Source organism: Megalobrama amblycephala, unplaced genomic scaffold, assembly GCF_018812025.1.
Source record: "Megalobrama amblycephala isolate DHTTF-2021 unplaced genomic scaffold, ASM1881202v1 scaffold199, whole genome shotgun sequence".
In the NCBI taxonomy this organism is placed as follows: Eukaryota; Metazoa; Chordata; class Actinopteri; order Cypriniformes; family Xenocyprididae; genus Megalobrama; species Megalobrama amblycephala.
Genome location: NW_025953336.1, coordinates 820,574 through 845,661, shown reverse-complemented (window position 1 = coordinate 845,661; position 25,088 = coordinate 820,574). Strand labels below are relative to the sequence as shown.

Below are 25,088 nucleotides of genomic sequence, written 5' to 3'. Positions count from 1 at the left end.
GACACGGAGGCAGACGTAAAAGCAATACAGGTAGGTTTATTGTTGAAACAGCAGAGCAAATGGTTATGGAGCAGTGAATAAGCAGTTCTTGAAAGATGAAGAGAGTGTGATACTGTCCTTATGATGTGTTTCAGATGCGGATGGAGTTCGGCGTTGGAGGATGATGGTGGAGACACTCACACACACAGGCAGGTAGGCACACGAGGAGAACAGGAGACGAAGGAGATGGAGGAGACGACTGGAACAGGTAAGTATGGCGTTTGGAGTCCTTAAGGTAAGCATACATAGGTTGTAGTGCAAACGAGACCGGACAGTGAGTGTGTGTGAGTGTGGGGTTTAAATGCTGGTGGTGATGATGGTGTTGATGGTCTTCAGGTGGCGGTGATTAGTACGCTGGTGATTGAGTGCGTGGGTAAGGGAGTGAGGTGGAACCTGACGTGTCTGTGACAGCGTGAAGGATTGTAGGGCAATAGAAGATTGGTTAAGTACACAGGAGCTAAACCATTTAGAGCCTTATAGGTCATTAGCAATACTTTATAATCGATATGGAACTTAATGGGTAACCAGTTTAGAGATGATAAAATTGGTGATATATGATCATATTTTCTTGACCTGGTAAGAACTCTAGCAGCTGCATTTTGTACTAATTGTAGCTTATTTATTGAGGAAGCAGGACAACCAGCTAATAAACCATTACAGTAATCTAGTCGAGATGTCATGAAAGCATGAACTAACTTTTCTGCAAATAGATAACATATTCCGTATCTTAGCAATGTTTCTGAGGTGGAAGAAGGCTGTTTTTGTAACATATGAAATATGGTTTTCAAAGGACAAGTTGCTGTCTAATATAACACCCAGGTCTTTAACTGTCGAGGATGGAGTAGTACATCCTTCTAAATGCAGATTGTAGTCTGAAAGATTCTGTGTACAGGTTTTTGGTCCAATAAGTAATACTTCAGTCTTATCTGAATTTAATAGAAGAAAATTATTAGCCATCCAATGTTTTACTTCTTCAACACACTCTGTCAAATTGGATAATTTAGAGATTTCATCTGGTTGTGTTGAAATATATCATCGGCATAGCAGTGGAAACTAATTCCACGTTTTCTTATAATATTGCAGAGTGGCAGCATGTATATTGAAAATAGCAGAGGGCCTAACACAGATCCTTGCAGCACTCCATAGTTTACTATCGTTATCTTAGATTTTTCCCTGTTTAAATAAACAAAATTGTGACCGTCTGATAGGTCTGATAGGTCTAATACGACCTAAACCACCATAATGCCTGGCCTTGTATACCAGTATAATTTTGTAGTCGGTCTAGTATTTTATGATCTATAGTGTCAAACGCAGCACTGAGATCAAGTAATACTAGTATTGAGATACAGCCTTGGTCAGAAGCTAGAAGTAAGTCGTTTGTAATTTTAACGAGCGCAGTTTCTGTGCTATGATGAGATCTGAATCCTGACTGAAATTTTTCATAGATAGCGTTTTTTTGCAAGAAGGAGCACAATTGGACCGACACCACTTTTTCTAGTATTTTGGACATAAATTGAAGATTTGAAATGGGTCTGTAATTTGCCAATACATTTGGATCTAATTGTTGGCGTGACCACCGCGTTTTTTTTCTAACCAGTGTGAAAGAGACTCAAAATACTCTGATAATGTTGCACATACAATTAAGAGCTATACACCATTTTAATCTGTGGAATATCTTCTTTTATTTGTGTACACTCAGAGTAAAAACAAAATGTTGTGCTTTTTGTAAAATAAAGAAAACTAACATGATGCGTGATCTCTCGTCTCCCTCTGAACGAACTCCAATCTGATAGTTCTCAGAAAATGAACTGTAACTTAGTGAATACTAATCACAAAAAAATTAGACGTATGTCTAAAAAAATGTTGAAATGTCAGGTTTTAAATCGTGTAAGTCAAATCGAAAACAAATATTCTCTGTTTATGTAATCTGTATGAAAAGAGAGCCATGTCAGAAATCCGTGATTCAGCTCATTATCCGCTAATGCGGCCACGCCCACGGAGCCAGCGCTATTCAGAGGCAAATACTGAGGCAATGCATGCATTAATCGCCTCAATCGTGTATTTATTGTCTTGAAAAGTGTTTATCTGGATGATATAGCGATCTCTGGCCTCTGTTAGTTCCTGGAGAGTCACATGGTTGTCCTTCTTTAGATTAATTTGTGGACTAAAGGTGCACAGAGCGCCCTCCGGCTGCAAGTATGAATTGAAAACACAGTATCCAGCGCTCATAGTGATGACAATAAATATTACTCCTGTGTATAGAAAATTGACATAAACATGAGAATCCATCAATATTTCTCAAAACGTGCATGCTTTTAAGCTAAAAGCCTATATGAAATGCCATAGAGGTAACATAATTGTTCAGACACTTTGCATCACAGAAATACATTATATTTTAAAGAATATAATAAAATACCATTATTTTAAATTGTAATAATATTTCACAGTGTTGCTGTTTTTTCTGTATGTTTGATATACACCATGAGCTTGAGACATGATCAATGTCTCACAGGTTTTTTCACAGCCTACCTGACTGAAAGGCCTCATTATTATGCAAGTCATTTCAGGTCATTATTATGCGATTATTTTGTCTTCTCATGTGAGAATCACCCATTATTCATGATTATTCATGCCTCCACGCATACTGTGTTTCTTGACAAAAAGTGTCTTACAAAATTTAAATCTCTCTATTGTTTTATATGAAGGAGTAGGCAGAATAATTTTTACATCATTCTGAAGCAAAAACTCTAGTCTACAACCTCCAATACCCAGAAGTCTTGTGAACACAGATTTAATATATAATTTTTGGCTTTATTTCAGTGACTGAAGTTTTTTGTTTTTTCAATAACCACGCATAAACGTTATTCCTTCAAAAACACAAACATGTACATACATGTTCCTCACATATTATTGTAGTCTAGTTTGTGCTGAATACAGTGTAATGACACTTTTTCCATTAATATGTTTATGAACAACTGAAAAAAGCACAAATGTCAGGGCATGTCAAAACTTCTCCAGGGCCCCAAAAATCCTCAGTAATCCTCACCCCTGAGGGTTAATAACTGCTAGCTTTAACAAAATAACTAGGTCTTGGGACATGACCTAGAGATAAAGACAAGTTGATAATATTGAGAAGAGGCTTTTCTGCTACAGGTAACAATTCTTTCAGTAGTTTAGTGGGGTATTCGATCTAATAAACATGTTGTTGGTTTAGATGCAGTGTCATTATTATTCAATTCTTTTGTCTTCTAAGAATCACCCATTTTATTTAGCTCTTAGAAAATTTAAATTCCTATTGTTTTATATGTCCTATAGCAAAAACTTGTCTACAACCTCCAATACCCAGAAATGCACTGCATAAACATTATTCCTTCAAAAACACAAACAACTGTTCTTGAGGGGCGATAATTGAGGCTGAATCATAAAACTCTCCAGAGGGTTAAAGGTTGTACATTTACAATTGTATTTCTGTAACTTTCGATTTTCTCAGTAAAGAAATTCATAAAGTCATCACTACTAAACTGCAATGAAATGTTTTGTTCTGGTGATGTCTGTTTATTTGTTAATCTAGCCACTGTACTAAACAAGAACCTTGGATTGTTTTGGTTATTATCTATAAGTTTGCGGAGATGCTCGGCCCAGGCTGCTTTTAGAGTCTTTCTATAACGGGACGAGCTGTCTTTCCACGCAATTCTGAAGACCTCCAAACGAGTTTGTCTCCATTTGTGTTCTAGATTACAAGTTTCTCTTTTGATAGCATGAAGTAATACTGTTGTACCAAGGTACAGTATTTTTCTCTCTAACCTTTTTAAATCTCATTGGTGCAACAGTACTAGTGCTAGTGCAATGTACTAGTGAAAATGGTGCACATGCTGCTAGTCATTTTCTCGAGATCATTTGTGTGTTTAGGTACGGTGAGCAGCTGAGACAGATCAGGCAGTTTATTTGTGAATTTATCTATAGTTGTCGGGAGAATTGTTCAGCCTAGTCGATATTGTGGCGCAATTTGACAAATATCATCATGGCAGTAGGCAAGTTACAAGGTAGTGATCAGAGACATCATCACTTTGCAGTAGAATTTCTATATCGGTAGGATTGATTCCATGTGATATAATTAAATCTAGTGTATGAGTAAAACGATGAGTGGGTCCAGTGACGTTTTGTTTGACCCCAAAGGAGTTTAGTAAATCTGTAAACGCAGCCCCTAATGCAAAAATCTCCAACAATCAGCGCTTTATCAACGTTGACCAATAGGTCTGAGAGAAAGTCTGCAAACTCTTTTAGGAAATCAGCATAAGGCCCTGGAGGTCTATAAACGGTAGCCAAAGCAATAGATAATAGCGACTTTTTACTTATATCTGAGAGTGTAACATTTAGCATAAGAATTTCAAATGAATTAAATCTGTAGTTTGTTTTTTGAGTAACGTTAAGAATATCTTTATAGATTGTTGCTACACCACCGCCTCAGCCAATCAGACAGCATTTATTTTTATAACAGTAGCCAGGTGGACAAGACTCATTAAGACCGAAATAATCATTTGGTTTAAGCCATGTTTCAGTAAGGCAAATTACATCAAGACTATTATCTGTGATCATTTTATTTATAATTACCGCCTTAGGTGTAAGTGATCTAATGTTTAGTAGCCCTAGCTTTAGAAATTGTTTTTTTTTTTTTTTCAGTAATTTTGTGAATTTCTGGTTTGATCACGATCAGATTTTTTCTAGATCCTTTATTTTTATTGTTAAACCTCACTATTCAGGGAATAGACACAGTTTCTATAGACTGCACTACACTCACATTTCTATCAATTAAGTGGGCAGAACACAGACTGTGATTAGAGGTTTGACTTACTATTCATATGGTGTGAAGCGTCTTGGAGATGTTCTCTGACAGAAGATCAGCTTCGATACTGTTGGGGTGCAGGCCATCAGCACGGAAGAGCCTAGGTCGCTCCCAGAAAAGATTCCAATTATTTATAAAGAGCAGCTTCTGTTCATTACACCAAGACATTAAACATTCATTTAAAGCAAATAATCTATTGAACCTTTCATGTCCTCGTCGGTACGTTGGAAGCGGTCCGGACACAATGATCCTCGTTGTGGGTGATGTGGCTCGCACTGTCTCGATCAGGCTCCTGAAGTCCTGCTTCAGCACCTCCGTCCAGGGGCGGACTGGCCATCTGTGTGATCTGGAAAATCACAGAACGGCCGGTACTTCAGGACGGCCGGCAGGCCGGCCCACCACCCGTCACGCACGCAGTCATCACCTGTTTTTTTCCCCCACTAATCTGTTTCACACTCCAGTACTGTAGGTGGCAGCAATGCACCTTTAAGTTGGATGCCAGCTGCACTGGCCGTGGCCGCCAAGTTAGGAAAAGAAGAAGTGGAAGAGTAGGAAGAAACCAACAGCAAAGACGTTAGATAGAAGATGCATAGAAACAAACAAACAATATGCATAACGCGGCCGCTGGTAAAAAACGGAAAGAAAAGGGTGGGGCTGAGAAGGCGAGAGAAAAAAATTGCGGAATTTAGATACTGAAGCCGCTATATGAGTATTCAAGTTAATCTAGAATAATATGCTTTTAACACAACATCTAGTCAACATCAGTGCTATGCTATAATTTGGATGGTATAGTATCATGAGCCACAATTAAAGTCTTGTGACACTCATGCCAGGCGTTATTGTTGTTGTTGTTGTCGAGTTTCCGCGCGCCGATTGCTTTGGGCCGGGCCTAGTCAAAGTCCAGGGCCGTTTTTTAGTCCCAGTCCGTCCCTGCCTCCGTCTGCCGCAGCCTGGTGTCGTTCACCCCTGTGTGCAGCACTACAGCTCCGATGTTCTCAGCGCCATTCAGGATCGCGGGTACCTGTACAGCAACATCGAGAACACGAGCACCAGGAAAACAGTGACTGCGCACCTTACCTTTGGCTGTGGTAGCGTGGACGTGACGGACGATGGAGTCTCCAATGATCACGGCATCGCATTCTGCCTCGCGAAGAGGGGAGAAGCGGTACCTCGTCAGGACCTCGAAGACCGGGGGCAGCGGAGAAGGAGAGGTCCTGGTCCGAGGCCTAGCTCACGTCTTCCGCTGCTGAAGAACCCAAGGTCCCTGGTGAGACAGCGCCGGAGTGAATGAGGGCTGGGATGAACGCGTTTTGGGTGCTCGGGCCCTGTGCAGAGAAACACACAGCACAGAGGAAACAGGAGTGTTAATATCGCGCTGCAAACTTACCGTGGATTGGTGAGCGTCAGCACGGGATGTTTCCAGTGCTGTTTGCCGCTCACGTAGCTTGGCCTGCTTCTCGAGAAGGGTCTGGATCTGTCATTCCATGGCCTCCAGTTCCAACTGCACTGCATGTAGCTCAAATGTGTCCTCACCTGCACACAAAGGTAGAGAAACATCCGATACACTCGCCATTAGAATAGATGAACAATAATATAGTGAGAGAAGAGTACAAATGCTAGTGTGACCACGCCGCTACTGCTAGCGGGCTAAAGCTAGTAGCGAACCCTGACAGCAACATAGTGTCGGGCCAGATCTGGCCCACATCTGGTCCACGTGTAATCCACATGTACCAGATGTGGGCCGGATCTGGGCAACACTATCTGGCCCACATCTGGTACATTAATGTTCGGGAAGTTGGATAAAAACTAGCGATATCAAGGCAATCCGAGTGTTTTTTATATAAAATAATGTTGGGGATGTGTTACCCCACCGTAAAAGAAAGAGTGATAGGTTATAAGTTTGATTTTAAGAGACAAAAACAAGCAATTAGGAATCAGCTTGACAGAGCTCTAGCTCAAACAGTGCGACTGCAACAAACAGGAAGTGACGTATCATGTGACAACAACACCAACTAGTGCTGCATTTCTAGCACTAGTATTATTAGTATTAATAATAGTATTAATAATAGTATTAATAATAGTATTAATAATATAAAATAATAGTATTATTTTATTTTATTATTTTATTTATATATGAATTATTACTCAATACCAATACTCACCATAATGTCTTGAAACTTGTGACGATGAATACCTGTATTCTCTTGGGAATGCATCCACATTTGAATTCTCCATTCCAACGGTTTTCCTCAGGAGCATTTTGCACACACGTATACAGTTTTTTGGATGTAGGACGTTTTCATGTTTTCACGTTCAGATTGACTGAACACAATGAAATATGTTCGGTGAATATACATTTTTAATTTTAAGTGAAGTCCTTAAGCATTGATTACCACAATTTTTTTTTTATAGTGTTGAGTAGTATTTTCTTTGGATAGATTTACTCCTACTCAAGTAATTATTAACATTATTATTTTACTTCTACTTGAGTAATTATTTCCATACAGTAAGTATGAGTACTTTTATGATGGACAGAGTTGCTGCATCTGTTTTAAATCAATGACTTATGACGTTACCATTCCAGTTAGGTTGCAGATGTCTGTTCTGCTAGCTAAACTGTAAACTTACACATTAACTCAAAATTGTTTTTAATCAATTATTGTTAAGTGTTCTCCTTAGCCAATCTGGAATTGGCTTTGTATTGCTCTCATATTTTAGCTGTGGTCACAGACAGTAGATGGGACATTAGTGGCATCTCTATGGGGCTCTAGCAGAAAACTATTTCAGAGCTGTTATGGTCTGGTCTGGACTAGCCTGTCCTCTGACACCACTTCTGCAGCTGGTCATGCACAAACACATCTGTCAAGTCTCTTCTGTCTTTTCACACTCCGGGAAACTGTAGTGAACAGCAGTGAGGAATTGTAGGGGGTCAGGACCCTCTGGTCTTGAGGAGGTCCATCAATGCCACATCTTCTGGTAATGTGACTGCAGCACGTCTATATTACAGTAACTGTCACTTGGCTGGATCAGTCTGCTGTTATCCAGCACCATTATAACAGCACCATGACAGTTTATTTGAGAATGAATTTCCATGCTGGTCCTGGCTGATCTGCAAACCTGCAAAACATAGCAGGTGAAGCTCACTGATCAGCACAATCATCTGCTGAAAAAAAGTTTTTTTTTTAAATAAATACTGGTCAAACACTAGCCCTAACATCAGACCGAAATCAGTTATTTTTGACACAAAAGATGTCACCTTAAATTCCTACCTTAAATTCTAGCCTTATGTGCTTGAACACACTGCAAAAACTACAGCTGACAGCCAACTAGCATTTGCATTCTGCAGGAAATAATCGTCTATATCAGCAGGTATCAATAGTCTATATTCATCTTTCAAAAAGGGAAATGAAACTAGGAATGCCGATATGCAAACTGTAAACAAAGCAGCGCTTGCTTGACATTTTGAAAATAAATCATGCTGATCACTTTCATCATTCCAGGCTGCTCATGTTGTTATGAAAGTATTAGCGTATTGGAATGCTCATGTAAGATGATGTAAAATTTGAACAGTCTTCTGTCTGTGCCGTCTTGACTTCATCGCTTTCATCACTTTAGCTTTTATTCTTGTGCACTGACTCATTCGCTTAAATGAACAGCCAATCAAAGTGACCTTCTCTCACCAACGGCCCTGACACCAATTCAACATGCTGAATCGGGTGAACTCCCATTGACGTGAGCCCGACTAGAGCTGATGCATATTACACACTGCAAAACCAAGCACGACAGACGCTCACCGACAGCCAACCATCGGCTTGGTGTGTCATGGCCATAAAACAACTCAAACTTAATCATAAACCTTATCTTTACATAGTTTTACGAAAACTCACCCAACCTCCAACCCTAAATTCTAACCACTACTCCCAATAGTCCTTCTAGTCCAAACTACCAATCTCTATGATCAATCCAGATCCTGAGGCCAGATTCATGAAACATTCTTAAGAATAAAATTCTTCTTGACTGCTATATTATGGAAGCCCCAAAACTCATGGTAGGGAAAAAAAGAAAACTTGGTGGTGAGGGGGAAAAAAAGAAAACTTATCTCAAACAGAACATAATGATGACCGTGACAATGTCGTAATAATGAGATATGTCGAAATAACGACTTATGTCTAAATAACAACTTATTTCGTAATAACAAGTTAATATCTCAAAATAACTTAATGGGCCCTATAATACACCCGGCGCAATGCGACGCAAGGCGCAGCGCAAGTGTGTTTGCTAGTTTGCGTCCGGCGCCGTTCGCGTTTTCCCGTTCAGCGCCACGTCCTTAAATTAGTAAATGCATTTGCGCCAGTTAGTGCGCCCATGGGCGTGCTGGTCTAAAAAAGAGGTGTGTTCAGGCGCATTGCCGGCGCATTGCTATTTTAAGGAGCTGAAAATATACTGCGCCATAGACCAACTCAAACCTGGTCTAAAGTCTAAAGTCAATGGCGCAATATTTTTTTGTTAGAGCGTGTTGGTAGAAACTGCGCCTCTGTCCACAGTGCGCGTTGACTTTGCTTATTACACACAGGGATGCGCATCACACAAACATGCCAAATATTAAAAACAAATGGATTACAGTGTAAAAGAATATTATTGTGTAGGCTACATAAATATAAAAATGTAATGATGAATAGTCATTGCGTATATTAGAATTAGGCTACCTATTTTCAATTCAGCCTATTACTACTTATAATGATGAACGAAATTGGCTAATTAATTGAAAAATCGTGCCAATACACACACATATATATTAACTGACTCATCGCGTGTACGCCATGTAAATAGCAATCCGCCATGGCCCGAGCGCATCTCGCTCTTAAAGGGAATGGAAGATGACACTCTGATTGGTTTATTGAATGTTACGCCCATTACTCATTAAGAGAATAGGGACAACCCATTTCAAAAATGCGCCCCGGCGCACGGACCGTTTTTCCGTCGTTAATATAGCAAAAGTGGATTTGGACACGCCCTGAGTGCACCTGCGCCGTGCGCTTTACACTTTGCGTTTAGATCGTTAAAATAGGGCCCTTTATCTCAAAATAACGACTTAATATCTCAAAATAACGAGATAAGTTTTCTTTTTTATTTCCGCCCCACCATAAGTTTTCCTTTTCTTTTCTTTTTTTTTTCCACCATGCGGTTCAGGGCTTCCATACTATATTTTTCTTGTTTTCTAACTTACACAATAAAGTTACATATTTTGTATTCCCAAAAATGTTTTTCAAGAATGTTCTTATCTTTTTTTTCTTAAGATTGTTCTAAAGACAAATATTTTCAATTTCTGAAATTAATGTTCTTAAAAATTATCATAAATAATCTCTTAAAGATAGGATAACCTCCAACTGGTCTTAAAATCCAAAAGTTGTTCAATGAATTTATTGGCTTATTTCAAATATTTTACAGATATGAGTACCTGAGTAATCTGAAGTGACACCAATGATCGATAATGTTAACAATGATCAGCCATGAATATGCGTGATCTGACTTTTTGCTGAAATAGCAAAGCCTGTTTTCTTGTTTTAAAAAAATAAAATAAAATAATTCCTTAAGAAAATATTTGTGAAGTTCTTAAGAATTTCTGACAAATATTCTTACAACCTTTTAGAATTTATCTTAAGAAATGTCTTAACTTCTTAAGAAAATTTTCATGAATCCAGCCCCAGATCCAGTCCCAGTGTTTTGATTAGAATGCAAAGTTCAGAAACTTAAGCCTAATTCTTACCCTAAAATATAATTGATTGGTATTAATGTAATCCCACCATGGATATATCACATTAAGATGATAAGATGACGGGGACTCTCGCATACCAGCATCCCAAACAATATATTTTGGTGGTCAGTTATTGTGGTAGCCTATTTTTAGCAGCCTGGACTTACTGCCTTACTTATTTAAATGATTGTATACTCTATCAATGAAGAGAGTTTAAGATAATAATCTGTGCTAATTCCATTGAAAGTGTCTCTCACTCCAACTATGAGCACATTTCTACAAATGTACTTCTCCAGACAACATCCTCTCCCTAGTACATAGGTGCTCCTCCAAGGCTCCAGCCAAATTCTGTTTCATTAGCCTGTCAAACTCAATAATAGTTAAAGCTTGTCCTCTCACCCGGCACTGCAAACTCAATCAGTGCTATGATTTCATAACCCTTGCTTTGTGACAGGGCTTATTTTATAGAGGCACCGATCCACTCTGATTAACAGGCTGTGCGTGCATGTAGGGTGAAATACAACACTGCCAGAGTGTCTGGGCTGGGAGAGAGCGAGAAGGTGGGAACAAGTGTGTTCATATATCAGAATTGTGGGATAGAGGAAGGTGCTGATGGGCCAGCAGAAGGCAAGCGTCCAGAGACAGTGAATATCTGTGACAGCCCTCGAGAAGCTGGAGATGGTAGACGATGTATGAAGAGTCAGCCACCATAAATAAACCCAAATAGAAAAACAAACCTGACATTTCAGTCCCCAGTCTGCTGCCCTTGAGAAATAGAGGATACAAGTAAAATATAACTGCTTGCTCCATGATCCTTTTTGTGTTGGTAGATTTGGCTTCACTTAAATGTTTGTTCTGTTTGTTTTGTCTTCACATGCCTCTGGCTGATCCAGCAGACAACGGATGACATTGTGTCCTCCGCAGAATGTTCCAGCGATGACGAGGATCTGGAGGAGTGTGACGGGGGACACACAGGTGGGATGGGTGTGTTATGGTTGTGCTTGCTTAAACTTGGTCTCTCACTCTCTTATATTTGAGTTCTCCCTCTCAAAGCATCACCCCATGAGAACCCAGTGTAACTTCAAAAGTGGCACTAAAAGCCATTTTGTTCAAGCTCAAAGAGAAAAGGAATCAAAAGAATATATCTATTGAGATATTCAGTGGTCCCAGAAAGTATTTGGATGCTTTAAGTCACATTAAATGTCTGTATGTTGAATTGATTTGAATATAAAATATCAAAGCAAATGGCATCTGCAAACAAATGATGCTAGATCTTTTCTTAGGACAAACTTCTCTTTTTTACTGCTTTTTTTGTGATAACTTTTAAGAAAAAGTCACTTAAATCCAACACATTAACTGTAGGCATGTTCTACTAACATCTCAGAAAGTCTATGTTATTTATTTGCATTTAATTGAGGCTGTCATTAAAATGTTTGTATGATACATGAAATGCTGATTAATTATCAAATGAATCACTGTGAATTGCATATATTAATGTTGTAGGCAGATATATATTGCATAAATAAATATATAAATATTTGCTCCCAAGTTATGATATTTTAGAGAAATTACATTATTGTGGCAGATGAAAGAACAAAAGAATGTATTTGAACAAAGATAAATGTGTTCAGTTTTTAAAAATTTTTTTTCTGTGTATGTGTACTAAATTTTACCAAACTAACTTTAAATTGACAGTCTTAGTTTATTTCAGACTGTATATCTATTGTTTTGTCATTTTGAAAAACATTACTGTTTGCTTGAAAAGTGTTATTCTTTAAATATATGTTACTTGCTTTGATATTTTGTAATCTATTGTGCAGTGACATTCATACATTTTAAGGTGTGACTTAAGTGTCTAAATACTTTTCGGGACCACTGTTGTATTGAATCCAGAATAGTCTGTGGACTGATTTCTCTGAATTTTTTCAAATGATATCATAATGGAATGAAAAGGGTCAGGAAGCATTGGTCTGTTTCAGAGTTACACTTGATTATGGGGCCGAACGTCACTAACATGGTTCTGTGTTTATACTAATTTTGTCCTCTCAGCAATTAACAGAGAGCCAAACTTTACAAAAAAGTACAAAATTAGTATCAAACTCCATGTAGTTCACTCTGATGCTTCAAAATGTATCAGTCCTGTACACAATGGATTTCTTGCAGTGAGTGTGTGTGTGTGTGTGTGTGTGTGTGTGTGTCTTTAACAGATGATACATTTTGAGATGTTTACAAATCAAATGAGAATAATGCTTTCAGCATAGAGATTTCTGATGTGTATCGGACTAACTGCAACAGAAACAACTCCTCCTTCCTGTTTGTTCCTTTGTTTCCTCACATTGAAGGCTTGCCTTAAAACATCTAATAGAGAACAGATATCTTCGAATTTCTGTGCTCACCTTTCTCCACATATAGTTTCAGTTTCCTCAAGGTTAAACAAACATTTTGCGCAGTATGAGTTTAACATATTAATTGATATGGTTTTGAAGAACTTGGGATTCACTATATCAAACTTCTACTGTCAGCCATCACAGTACATGAAACCCTGTTGATTATAGTGCTTACAAGGCCATTATGAATGCAAGGATAGTTTAGTTTATAAAAGTTCAGTGGTCTGCCTGCTGCCCTGTGATCACTGTGATTTTACCAAGTAAGAAATGTTCCTGGATCAACATATTTTGTTTATCCTGGAACAAAATGATTGTCCGAAAATTTAGGCCTAACCCTATCCCTACCCCTAAACTTAACCCTGCCCATAACTTATCCCTAAAATCAGAGAGAAATGATGGGTGAATAGTACTGATGTAGAAGCACCTAACCCTGGTTGTAAGCCTAAACTTGACATTACAATCAGATTTTATGGACAAGTTTACAGTTAATGTTGTTCCAGTGTATTTGGTAAAATCACATTCACCCTCCTGTATTGGTAACTCTCAAACGAAGGTGGACATGATTTCACCAAGTACAACATGTTCCTGGACTGATATTTTGGAACAACATTCCAACCAACCAATCAGATTTGAGGGATAAGTTTGCAGTTTGTCAAGATAAGGCTTACAGCCAGGGTTAGGTAACTTCTACATCAGTGTTATTTCCTGCTGATTTTAGGGATAAATTATGGATAGGGTTATGTTTAAGGTTAGGGATACGGTTAGGACTACATTTTCAGACAAGAATGTTGTTCCTGGATCAACAAAATATGTTGTGAACATATAAATATGAACAAGTCTTACTTGGCAAAATCATAGTGACCCTCAACCAAAAGGCCTTTAATTGCTTCAAAATGCCTTTGGAACACTAATTAAGGGCCTTGAATTTACCTCAAACTACACCCTGCATTAAACAAAGCATATGCCCTGCTTTGACCAGTTTTTTTAACCTCCCACTCCCAAATACACCAATTAAAACCGTGTATTGTTTGTTTGTATTTTCACTATCTATTGAGTCATAAAAACAACCTCTAGCAAAAGCAATGTTTTGTTATCATCGTTTTTAAAATGTGTCATACCTGTTTACCTGGCAGGCTAGGATCCATATGGTCCGTCATTACCTTTGACTTTACAGATGGCCCCTATTTATTTGTTTGTTAATTTTACAGCACATTTCTCTCAAACTTGCAAGGTCACTCTGCTCATTATACAAAGATTTACTCTGTGCAAGTTTTAAAACCTGATGGCAGACAGTTGTGCTTCAGATGAATTCTCCCTATCTCCATTAAATCTAATACCAGCCCCAAGTCCTCTCAAATTCAGTGGCAACAGGAAGTATGCTAAGGGACAGTTCCAGTGTTACCTTTCATCTTTTCTCATCTGACATTCGATATGAGTACACTTAGCCACAAACCACCACACTCATACAATTTCATGTTGACACAGAAATTCACATCATCAGTCTGACCTTCGCTTCAGGTTTCGTGGACAGTTTGCATGATACTTTTCTGTTCTGTTTCTGTTTTGGTTGAACCTTTTTTTTCATGTAGAAAAACATCTTCCTACTGTATCCGCTCTTTGACATTACATTCATGTGGTTTTGGTTTATTTGTTGTATTTTCCAACCTTTTTTCTTTTTTTTCCCCCCTTTTGGGGGGCTTTTTCTTTGATGTCCTCATCCTTCCATTTTCCAGGATTAAAGTTGATCCTCTTGTTTCATCTCATCTTTTGCCGCATGGAATTTTGGTGGTTGAAAAAAAAAAAAAAAACTTAATGATTCTCTTCCTCATTTTTGTTATGTTTTATGCCATTAGGTTTAAAAATAAACATTCCCACATACTATACAACAGGAAATAAAAGGCAACAAAATCTTTTCTTGCCATCATATATTTTATTTATTATTTTTGCCTTGTTTAGGCAACCCCATTCTGTCTCAAGAAAGTTGTGTGTGAAAGAATGACCCCCCACCCCCACCACCATCCCTGATCTCATCTTTATTTCTGTGCCTTTCTGCATAGACATGTCTGTTTGAATGCAGATGGCATAAAAAGACTTTTATTGCCACAAAGTATATCTGTTTTTCTATTCTATTTGTTGCTACTGATCAGTCGCGTTTGTGGCATGCATTGATTGCAAACTAACCAATCCCCAGTGGGAGATCTCCATCATGACCCTTGCATGGAATTTATTGGCTCCATCTTGCGTGCTTCTCCACCCATGAGTTTGCTAACTGGCTGACCGTGTGTGCTGACGTGCATATCATCTGTCTATGTACTGATGTCTTTGTCTTGAGTGTTCTGTCTGTTTGATGTCTTGCTGATGTCGTTTCTTGTATTTTTGCACAGTGTTCTGTGAAACTATTGAACACTTTTGAACTGATGGGAATTCCACAAAAAGGCAAATGAAACATTTATGTAATGAACAGGGGTTACAATGGAATTACATGGTGAAACCTAAAATCTTGTGGCGATTCTAATGTTCTAGGCAAGGCTTGTCATGACATAATGATAAATGATAAAAAAAAATTTTTTTGTTTTTTAAATGGAGCATAATAGCCAGGGCTTGTCTGAATGTTTAAATGAAAACAGTGTATAGAAATCAACTCAGGCTCATTGGAAAAACATTCCTGTGGCAACATTTCTGCAACTATATTGCATTGCTTCTTCCACTTCTCACTACACATTCAAAGTGAATTATCCAGTGAGTGACATAATCATGTTTTATGTAGTTGTATGTGAAACAGATGAATGTAAATGTACGCTGGTGTACGTATCGTGGCAGTTTGGAAATTAAATATCCGGTGAGTGGCTCTACAAGATTAAGGACATGAAACTGACCCTAAACCCTAAACTTAACCAACAGTTTTAACAAAAGCAGACATGAGGTAAAAACACATTTGCTGAAGCAACCATCATAACTTGTGTTTCACGGAACTCGTACTCAATGTCAGAAAAGCAATACATATAAAACTGATTATGTAATGCAAATGTCTAAATGTATTAGTTTACAGATCATGCAATTTCATAATAGTATTGTGCAAGAAACCATGTAAAGTCTTTAGAGTAGAGGCACATTTTTACATTGAGCCTATGTTGATAGAAATTATAGTTCTCTCCACATATTAGACTGGGATAGAAACATATTTTAACTTCCACAATTCAGCATTAAGGTATCCAATAAATAATGACATTCATGTTCTGACTAAATTATAGGAGTGAACTTTGCCTAAAGACTAGGGGGGGGGAGGGTGTTAGTGAGGCCAGCAGGGGGTGCTCACCCTGTGGTCTGTGTGGGTCCTAACACCCCAGTATAGTGATGGAGACACTATACTGTCAAAAAGCACCGTCCTTCGGATGAGACGTTAAACCGAGGTCCTGACTCTCTGTGGTCATTAAAAATCCCAGGATGTCCTTCGAAAAGAGTAGGGGTGTAACCCCGAAATCCTGGCCAAATTTGCCCATTGGCCTCTGTCCATCATGGCCTTCTAATCATCCCCATACACTGATTGGCTTCATCACTCTGTCTCCTCTCCACCCATAAGCTGGTGTGCGGTGGGCGTTCTGGCGCAATATGGCTGCCGTCGTATCATCCAGGTGGATGCTTCACATTGGTGGTGGTTGAGGAAATTCCACCTTCAATATGTAAAGCGCTTTGAGTGCCCAGAAAAGCGCTATATAAATGTAAGAAATTATTAATTAATTATTATCACTTCGAATCAGTTAAAGGTTGTTTAGTTGACACATTTAGCTTAATGGCCATACAACAAATTGTGTAACAAGCAGTGGTCACATGCCTCTGGCTGAGGATACCAGTTTAACACTTTGGGTCACATAGAGATATTATGAAATATATGAAGAAGTAGCAGCAATCTGTGACACTCCAAGCCAAAATATCCCTTAGAGAGACACTTATGCCCGGTTCAGACTACACAATTTTAACCCGATTTTGCCATGATCTGCTTGACGTAGGGTGTCGTGGGGATTTGTAAATGACAATGGACGTCGGGACGCAAGATTCGATCATTTCAGCTAGTGTAGTGTGTCATAGTGGACGACAACTGATGCCACGTCTTGCATGGCTTCACGACGTTACGACAGAAAGACTAGCATGTTTAATTTTTTTCAGTCTTCCACGACGAGTTCCGTCACATGTAACACTGGCCAATAGGAGTGCAGAAGCCCTTCCTACATGCTTTCAAACATGCCAAAACGAAAGAGAGACAATGGTATCGTTACTGCTAGGTGGAATGACACAACAAGATTTTAGTAGTCAAAATCGTATAATCTGACACAGTGACTATCGTAACCAACAAAAATATTGTGTAGTCTGAACCTGGCATTAAAAAGACAAACAAGAGGAAACAAAACTCCAGACATCCCTACTGGGAAGGCCAAACTAAATGACCCCACACTAAGCCCCAGCTTAAAAACATAAATTACGAAAAGTAATTACAAAAAGTATGATAAAAAAAAAAACAGTTGTAATCATTATTAAATTAGTTGACTGCCAATTTATGAGCACTACTGTGTTTACTGTTTACACAATTTAAAATCTAAATTCATACATCATTAACTGTAATCAAGGAGGGCGGAGCTCAGCACTGGGTCATTTGCCCAATCCAAGTGCAATTTGATACTTTAAGGAAGTATCATAAAGGTCATTTTTTGGATCTCAAAATGCCCTGCTGCTGTAAAAACAACCCCTCAGCAGTTACTCAGCCTTCTCATTTTTCACGTTTTTCAGTTCTCATACTGCTGATGAGTTATCAGAGGCTGAGGTGAGAAAACCACAATAGTCGCAGGCAGGGCACAATGCATGGCTGACACAAAAGGATTTGACTGTGGTGTGCTTTCTGAACCAAGGGGGTCAGCTCACACATACTCTTTTTTTTTTAGTGGATGAGGCAGGTTTAGCCCCACACACCTGCGGCATTCATCGCTGTTTGGCTAGACTCAGCGAATACAAGATGGTCATGGAGTTTAGGCACGGATATCTGTTCCAAGGCTGCTTGGATTTGGTTGGGGGCACAAGAGAGAGAGCACTACTGTGAATGTCAGCTGTTATGGTTATTTTGCATCCCCTCCGCTCTAAAATATCTGAAATTCTATGGTGGCGACGTTTTTAGAGAGCATTAACAGCTGAGAAAGAGGGTGGCCCTTCGCATTTGTTTACAAGAATTAATTCCTGTAAGAAAATGCAGAGAATGCTACAATCTAGCTCAGCTGGAGGCTTAATGCAGTGTGGAAGTGTCTGCTATGTAATGGAGCATAGCCCAAAGAACATTTCCTCCTATCTCTGCTCTGCAAAACAAATACAGTCCCCCTAAGACAAGCACAAAATGTTTGTGCTGAATTAAAACACTATGAAAATTATCATTGCTTGTTGAAGTGCTAATGTTAGATTAAAGTATTTACTGAGACATGTCGGGGTCCTCTGTGGCACTGTCTTTGTGCATTTGGTTTTAGTAGATGCCTTCATCTTGATTGAATCTGATGTAGCTAATAAATTCACCCATTTAGCTCAGGACACACTAGGGAATCCAGTGAAACTTGATAAACAAAGCTGTGATAAGGCAACCTTTTTGCTAATTGCTATACTAGTTTCAATTGTTAAACTAATTTATATTAGGTTTTCATAGGTTTAATAAAAATTGTCCACTTGTTTTCAGTCATTAAATTGTATGCCACCCTGCTCACCAGATAATCATTAACGGTATCAACCATTGAAAAACCCATGCTGCTCATCCACATAAGATAATAATCTCTCTCATGTCCTACATACAAACAAAACATGTTTCATCACAGAGATGTTTTCTGTCTTCTGTCTTGTAAGAATGCTACTTTGTGGAATTCCCAGTCTTTGCTGTCATTTATGTTGAGCGAACGGCTGTTGGTTATGCAATGATTTCTGCAGAATATTTATGTTCTTAATTGGGTTAATGCATTCAGAATGAATGTTATGTTCAAATGGTCAAAAGATCAATGAGGTCTTTATCTCCATATTTAGATTGACATTTGGTTGGTTCACCTGTTTTATTCGATTTTGTATCCCACAGCCTTTAGCCCATGGGTTTCTCAATATCTTGTAACCCTGTTCTCAGCCCTCCTGATCCCAGCTTGCAGTGCTGTGATTCTACTTACCCTAAATGCAACTTGTTAAAAAGCATGATTTCACCTTACAGTTAAAATCTGAGAGAAAAAAAAAAAAAGAAGAAAAAGTGATTTTCCTCCTTTTCCTGAAATACATCCCTGCTTTGTGCTGTCAAGCTACTAACAAGAGATTTACAAAAGAAAACTAATAATGGTATTATTAGTTGTGAAGGTGGTGACGGTACATTGTCCCTCCTCTGTTTGGCTTCACTATGTGCTTTCTGATTATTTTAATTTTGATAGTGTGAGAGAATTTTAATTTCAGTTATTCCTATATGTTTTTATTGCTTTTTTTGTTTATACATGTATACATATATATTGTCTGGTTTGTGTATATTTATATATGTATTTATATTTATATGTGTATATTTATATATGTTCTATATTGATTCTTGTTTAGTTTTTTCTTGATTAGCTTGATCAGTTTGAGAACTTTGATACAGCCAGACGTATTTATATATACACATAATTTTTATCAAGCAGAAAAAGAACAAAATGCTAATAATTCCTCACCACTATCTACTCCAAACATTCAAAGTCAGTTAAAATTTTGGTCATAATTTTTCCCAGTGGAAATCTGACTTCTGAATTGTTGAAATCTAAATTCCGAAATTGAAACTTAATTGGACAGAAGTTGCAGCTTAGGGTCTGTATGAGTGTCAGTCTTGAGAGTTCTATATGATCTGGTAGATGGGCATGTATATGCTCATTGTTTGTATATCCCCATCCCTTCCTTACAGCCCAAAGCTCTATTGCCGCCCGACCGCTTCGTACCGCCCTTACATGGACATGGCAACTGACGTACACGTTCACTTCCATCTATGTCATTTCCTACCTAGTCTGTTCATAGGCCCCTCCCTCCTTCCCTCCCTCCTCTCCTCCCTCCTCTCTCTCCCTCCCTCCTCTTTCTCTCTCTCTCTCTCTCTCTCTCTCTCTCTCTCGACCCTCCCTATCTCCTTTTAGCAATGGTACAGTATGTACAGTCATTATATCGTTTAAGAATTCATGTTAAAAAAAGAACAAAGAAAATATGTATCTGTAGATACTTCAAAGCAAAATTATCTTTAAAAAGAAAATGTACAGTTTTCTTTTGTAGAGAAAATGATTTATTTATCAAAAGAAAGAACAAATGAGCAGAATGGTGAAGTTATTTTTCATGTCATGGTGTGAATGTATGTGTCGTTGCCTCCCTGTATCATCTTGTCTAAGAAAAAATAATATATATAAAATTAGAGGATAAATTGATTGCATAATTAAATTTTTACAGATTAACCATACTTATCCCCAAGCATTCTTACACAACTTTCTTTTGTAAATTTTTTTCTTCCTGCCAAAATCATGCGGGCAATTTGTTGATGTAAGTCACAGAACTGTTGGTATGCTTCCACCTTTTGATGAATTGTTTAATAGGCTTATTATTTTCTCTTTTTTATGTGCTTACTACTCTCTTTTTGACTCTGTACATTTGGTTTGCGAATGTTTCTAGTGCTTTGCTCTAACCATTAACCAGTTGTTTGCATTGCTTTTCATTTTTCTTTCCTCTCCTTTTAATTTCATTTGGTCTGTTGTTTAAGACCTGTGTTGCCTTATAGTGCCCTATGTTTGTAATCAGCAAAGCCACCTTGGCGTAAGTTTGAACAGATTCAATCAACATCTGGATGTATCCCTTGTAACAATAAAAAAGGACAGGACAAATTTCTGTGTAAATATTGGCTTTATTCAGTAAATCATTCAAAAATCCATTAATCAAATGAGCTTAATGCAAAAGTTTACTTAAGAATGGGTTTTACATTCTGTTTTTTCATGAAACCCAATGTGTGTATGTAATGTTTTCAACAATTAAAATGTCATCCTCAACTTGAGCGATAAGAAACGTATAACCTATAGTATGACATGAAGTGTTCACATATGAGAAGAAACATTCAGGTGTTGTTGAACTGTCATGCGACCTGTGCCATTGTGGCAATTTCATAAGAACTGTCAAAAGGCAATTGGCTTTCATCTCAAGTGTGACAGACTTGAAAGTGAAAAGTAATTAAGTGATTTTCTCTACAGTCTTGATAAGCCGCTCAGAAAATTAGAAATCTCAGTACAATAATGGTATTTTTTGGGAGTGTTCCATATATTACACTCTTCGTTGGTCTTAGGTTCATTGATCAAACAGGATGCTTAGACATAAATTTCCTAAATGAATTCACAACGTGAGCAGTCACGCAAAACGGATCGGCTCAGTTTTGTACTCTCACCTCTCTACACATCTCAAGATGTAACAAAATTAAAGACTATGTTCACTAGTTTCACTTGTTTCAGGTGCTCTAAGTTGCAGGGGCGCAACAATTGCGCAATAGGTGTTCTATGTAGAGGTCAGTTAAATATGCCAAAAAGAAAGCTCAAGACCCTGCATGTCCCTACAAGCCTTTTGATACATTTACCTCGCATTTTCACATTTCTGTTCTTTTTTTCTGTTCTTTCTTGATTGTTTTAACCATTGATTTTGATGGGTGTTTTTTGTCATGTTTCTTTCCAAATATTCTTGCTCTGCTTTAATTGGTTATGTTTGCAAGCAGCCAAAATATGAATGGACACTAATTTCCTTTCTTCTTCTTCTTCCCAGGAGGGGAGTTAGTCATCCCTGTTCTAGTTGAGGATCCCATAGACATCCCCCCTATTTCCACTCGAGCCCCTTTCATCCCCCTTCCCCCGACCCTTCACCCCGTCCTCACCATTATTAAGACCACCAAAGAGTCCCTGTCAATTGCCACCGAGGCGGGGGTACCTTGCTTGTCGGACCAAGGCAGCGATGATTGTGATGATGATGATGATGATGATGATGGTGATGATGATGATGGTGATGGCTTGGTGATATCGGGGTTTGGCTCTGGGGAGGCCTTCGACTCTAGCCTCCCCCCTACTGACGATGAAGATTTTTACACCACCTTCTCCCTGGTAACAGATAAGATCTTGACCACGTCGACTTACGAAGGTGGCTACAAAGCTCTCGCACCCAAGTGGGAAGTAAAGGACTTTAAACCTAGCAAGGCCTCTGAGGTGGGCAGGACTACGGCCATCCCGCCTCTGCCTGACCTCAGGAGCTCAGCAGTGTCACCCGTCACACCCGAGACCGCTCCTAAAATCCCAGCCGGGAAAATGAACAACCGTGAGATCAAACCCCAACCGGACATAGTGCTGCTACCACTCCCCACATCTTTCGACATGGACGGCACCAAACCAAGGGGGCCGTACATCACCCAGCCCATGTTGCGCACCATCCCCAGTGCCCTGCCCACCCAGCCAGGTATCAGGAGAGTGCCCCCTGGTGCCTCAGAGGTAATACGTGAGTCCAGCAGCACCACGGGCATGGTGGTTGGTATTGTCTCTGCTGCCGCCCTATGCATCCTCATCCTTCTCTATGCCATGTACAAATACAGGAACAGGGACGAGGGCTCCTATCAGGTAGATGAAACACGGAACTACATTAGCAATTCGGCACAGAATAATGGCACGGTAGTAAAAGACAAGCAGTCCAGCACTAAGAGTGCCAGCAACAAGAGACCCAAAGACAAGGACAAGGAATACTATGTTTAAAACAAAATCCAAATGACAAAAAACAGAGACAGAACAACATCTGAAAGAAAAAAAAAACTTGAACAGGAAACAGTGATTTTACACAAAAAGTCCTTTAAAAACTCAAACTCATTGAGTCATAATGAACCCATTTCCAAGTTCTGTGATTTGAAGCACACTTAAGCATACGGTAAGTGTAGGGAGAAGGCAAATAGGACTCTGAGGACCTTGATACCTTATTTTCTGTCTGGTTGTGGGACAATGCCAGTGTAAAATATCTCATTGTTACATTGTTATCCCTCAAGTGACTTTCTAAGGTACAAAATCATTGGTGTAAAAAAAAAAGAAAAAAGAGGAAAGGAAAAAAAAAAAAAGCAACCCTTGTCCATTGTAACCTTGTACAAATCAACGATGATCATGGGTAAGGGTCATGATTTTGGGTATGCATGTGATGTGTGTGATGTAGTACTGATATCTTTGCAAAGAGGAGAACTAGAGGATGTTTTGAAGATGCAAAGTGGGAAATTTTGCCATAAAACAGTACTTTTCTAACCCAAGCAGGAGAAGAAATGTTTCATTAAACATTTTATTATTATTATTATTATTATTATTAACATGCTCATTTTTCCTTTGTTTCTGCTTTTATTTCTCATCCTTTTCTCTTCCAGTGTCTTTCAAGTGCTAACTTGCTTTAATATTCATATTCTGATTGAGCTCTGCCATGTATAAACTGATTCATCTGAAAAGCATCCATCTATTACAAATGGAAAACAAGACATTCTACATTAAATTCCAGATTCCCCTTTCAGTTTTGACTTCTTAAGTCATTTGCTACACACATGCCTCAAATATGGAGCAACTGTGAGCAAAGCAATGTGTTGTCTGAAGGAGCGCTGAAATATGATTTGCGGAAGACAAATTCATTGTGAATGAGTGTATATTTCATGTTGTCACAGTCAACTGTGTCAAACAATAAATATGTTTACATATTTTATTACATCATAGATGTGGTACTTTGTAGCTCATTATTGTACATAACAGTTGATTTCAGATTAAATTTTCATACTCTGTACTAATTGAACAAACATCTAGTTTACTGTAGCTCATATAGTGTCCAAATGTCCAAATGTCTGAGCCCACATTGAAAATCTAACATTCAAAACGTAATATAAGTACGATATGATGTAACAGTGAAGAAGAAATAGTTAAGGTTCTGCATTAATTTCTAAGTTGCTAATTAATGAGCTACTTTGTCCAATTCCAAATCCGACAAAGGGTCCGATTTTCTTGCTTCTATTGATGTACACAAATTATGCTGGATAACATGGATGAGCTGGTCAAACTTGTGGAGTCCATGCTGTTATCAGTAAAGCAAAAGGGGGACATACCAAAAGCTAAGACAAGTAACTCTTGTCAACTCTTGACTAATTCTAACGTTTTTACTCAAATTACCTATGATGTATTTTATGACAAAAAAAAACAAACAGATGCAGCACAGATGCATTTTAACTCTGTGGTCTCAGGGGTTTGGACCCCACGCTATATGCATAAAGTGTTATGAAAATGATATTCTGTCTTGATGGTGTTACTGAGTCAGATGTGTGAGAAGACGTCAACTGGTAGAAAACACCCTCCGCATAATCAAGGCTCCATGTTACTGGTTATTTTACAACTGGTTCTTGTATTTATTTAAACAAGATTACAAGAGCTCATATAATAAAGGTGGATGATAGATTGGATTCATACTGCCACCACATTTCCGGAGTTCATTATTGTTGGTTGTTTGTTTGTTTGTTTGTTTGTTTTTGTTTTTGTCTGTGTCTCATTCTGTGTATTTATTATGTTCACCATGTTGCACTGTGTTGTGAAATTATTACCATTCATGTTGGCAATTGTTGGAATTCCTCATCTTTTGCTCATGTATATTCATTCTTTGTTTTTTCATCACATCACAGCACTAAGATTTGTCTGCAGTCATTTTGATTTTGTATTTTTTCAGTTCATCAGTTATTGTTTTCACTCTTGATAGCTATATCCAGCAATAAAATGTTCCCAGTTGTTTTCAATGCTAGTGTGAAATTTTCTGTTTCTTATCCCACATTTCTGACACACCACTGTTGTAATTAGGTAATTTGCGATGTTATTAACCAGAGTTTGAGTAAATATTTAGCAGCTTTGTCATGAGCCATCAGAAATTGTTAATGTGATTCCAAGTTTTTTAAAAATTGTGCTTATTAGTTGAATTCCTGGAGAGATATCCTACCTAAAATCTTGAGAAGAGATCTATCAATCTTTTGTTGTTACCATGAAAA

General features: G+C 38.3%; 1 protein-coding gene across 21 annotated transcripts in view; it reads left to right on the top strand.

Annotated features, from left to right (window-relative positions):
• The window catches only part of LOC125260924 (neurexin-3b), a 494,859-nt gene extending 470,017 nt beyond the window's left edge, over positions 1 to 24,842 (top strand). For 9 of the 21 annotated variants that reach the window (XM_048179440.1, XM_048179439.1, XM_048179432.1 and 6 more), the window contains 2 exons: positions 11,531 to 11,612; positions 21,827 to 24,842. In XM_048179440.1, the coding sequence (XP_048035397.1) occupies positions 11,531 to 11,612; positions 21,827 to 22,797 (1,053 nt within the window). In that variant the 3' untranslated portion in view covers positions 22,798 to 24,842. Of the gene's footprint in view, positions 1 to 11,530; positions 11,613 to 19,952; positions 20,570 to 21,826 lie in introns of all 21 variants that reach the window. The other 12 variants (XM_048179436.1, XM_048179431.1, XM_048179447.1 and 9 more) reach the window with 5 other exon arrangements.
• Positions 24,843 to 25,088: the final 246 nt, after the last annotated feature.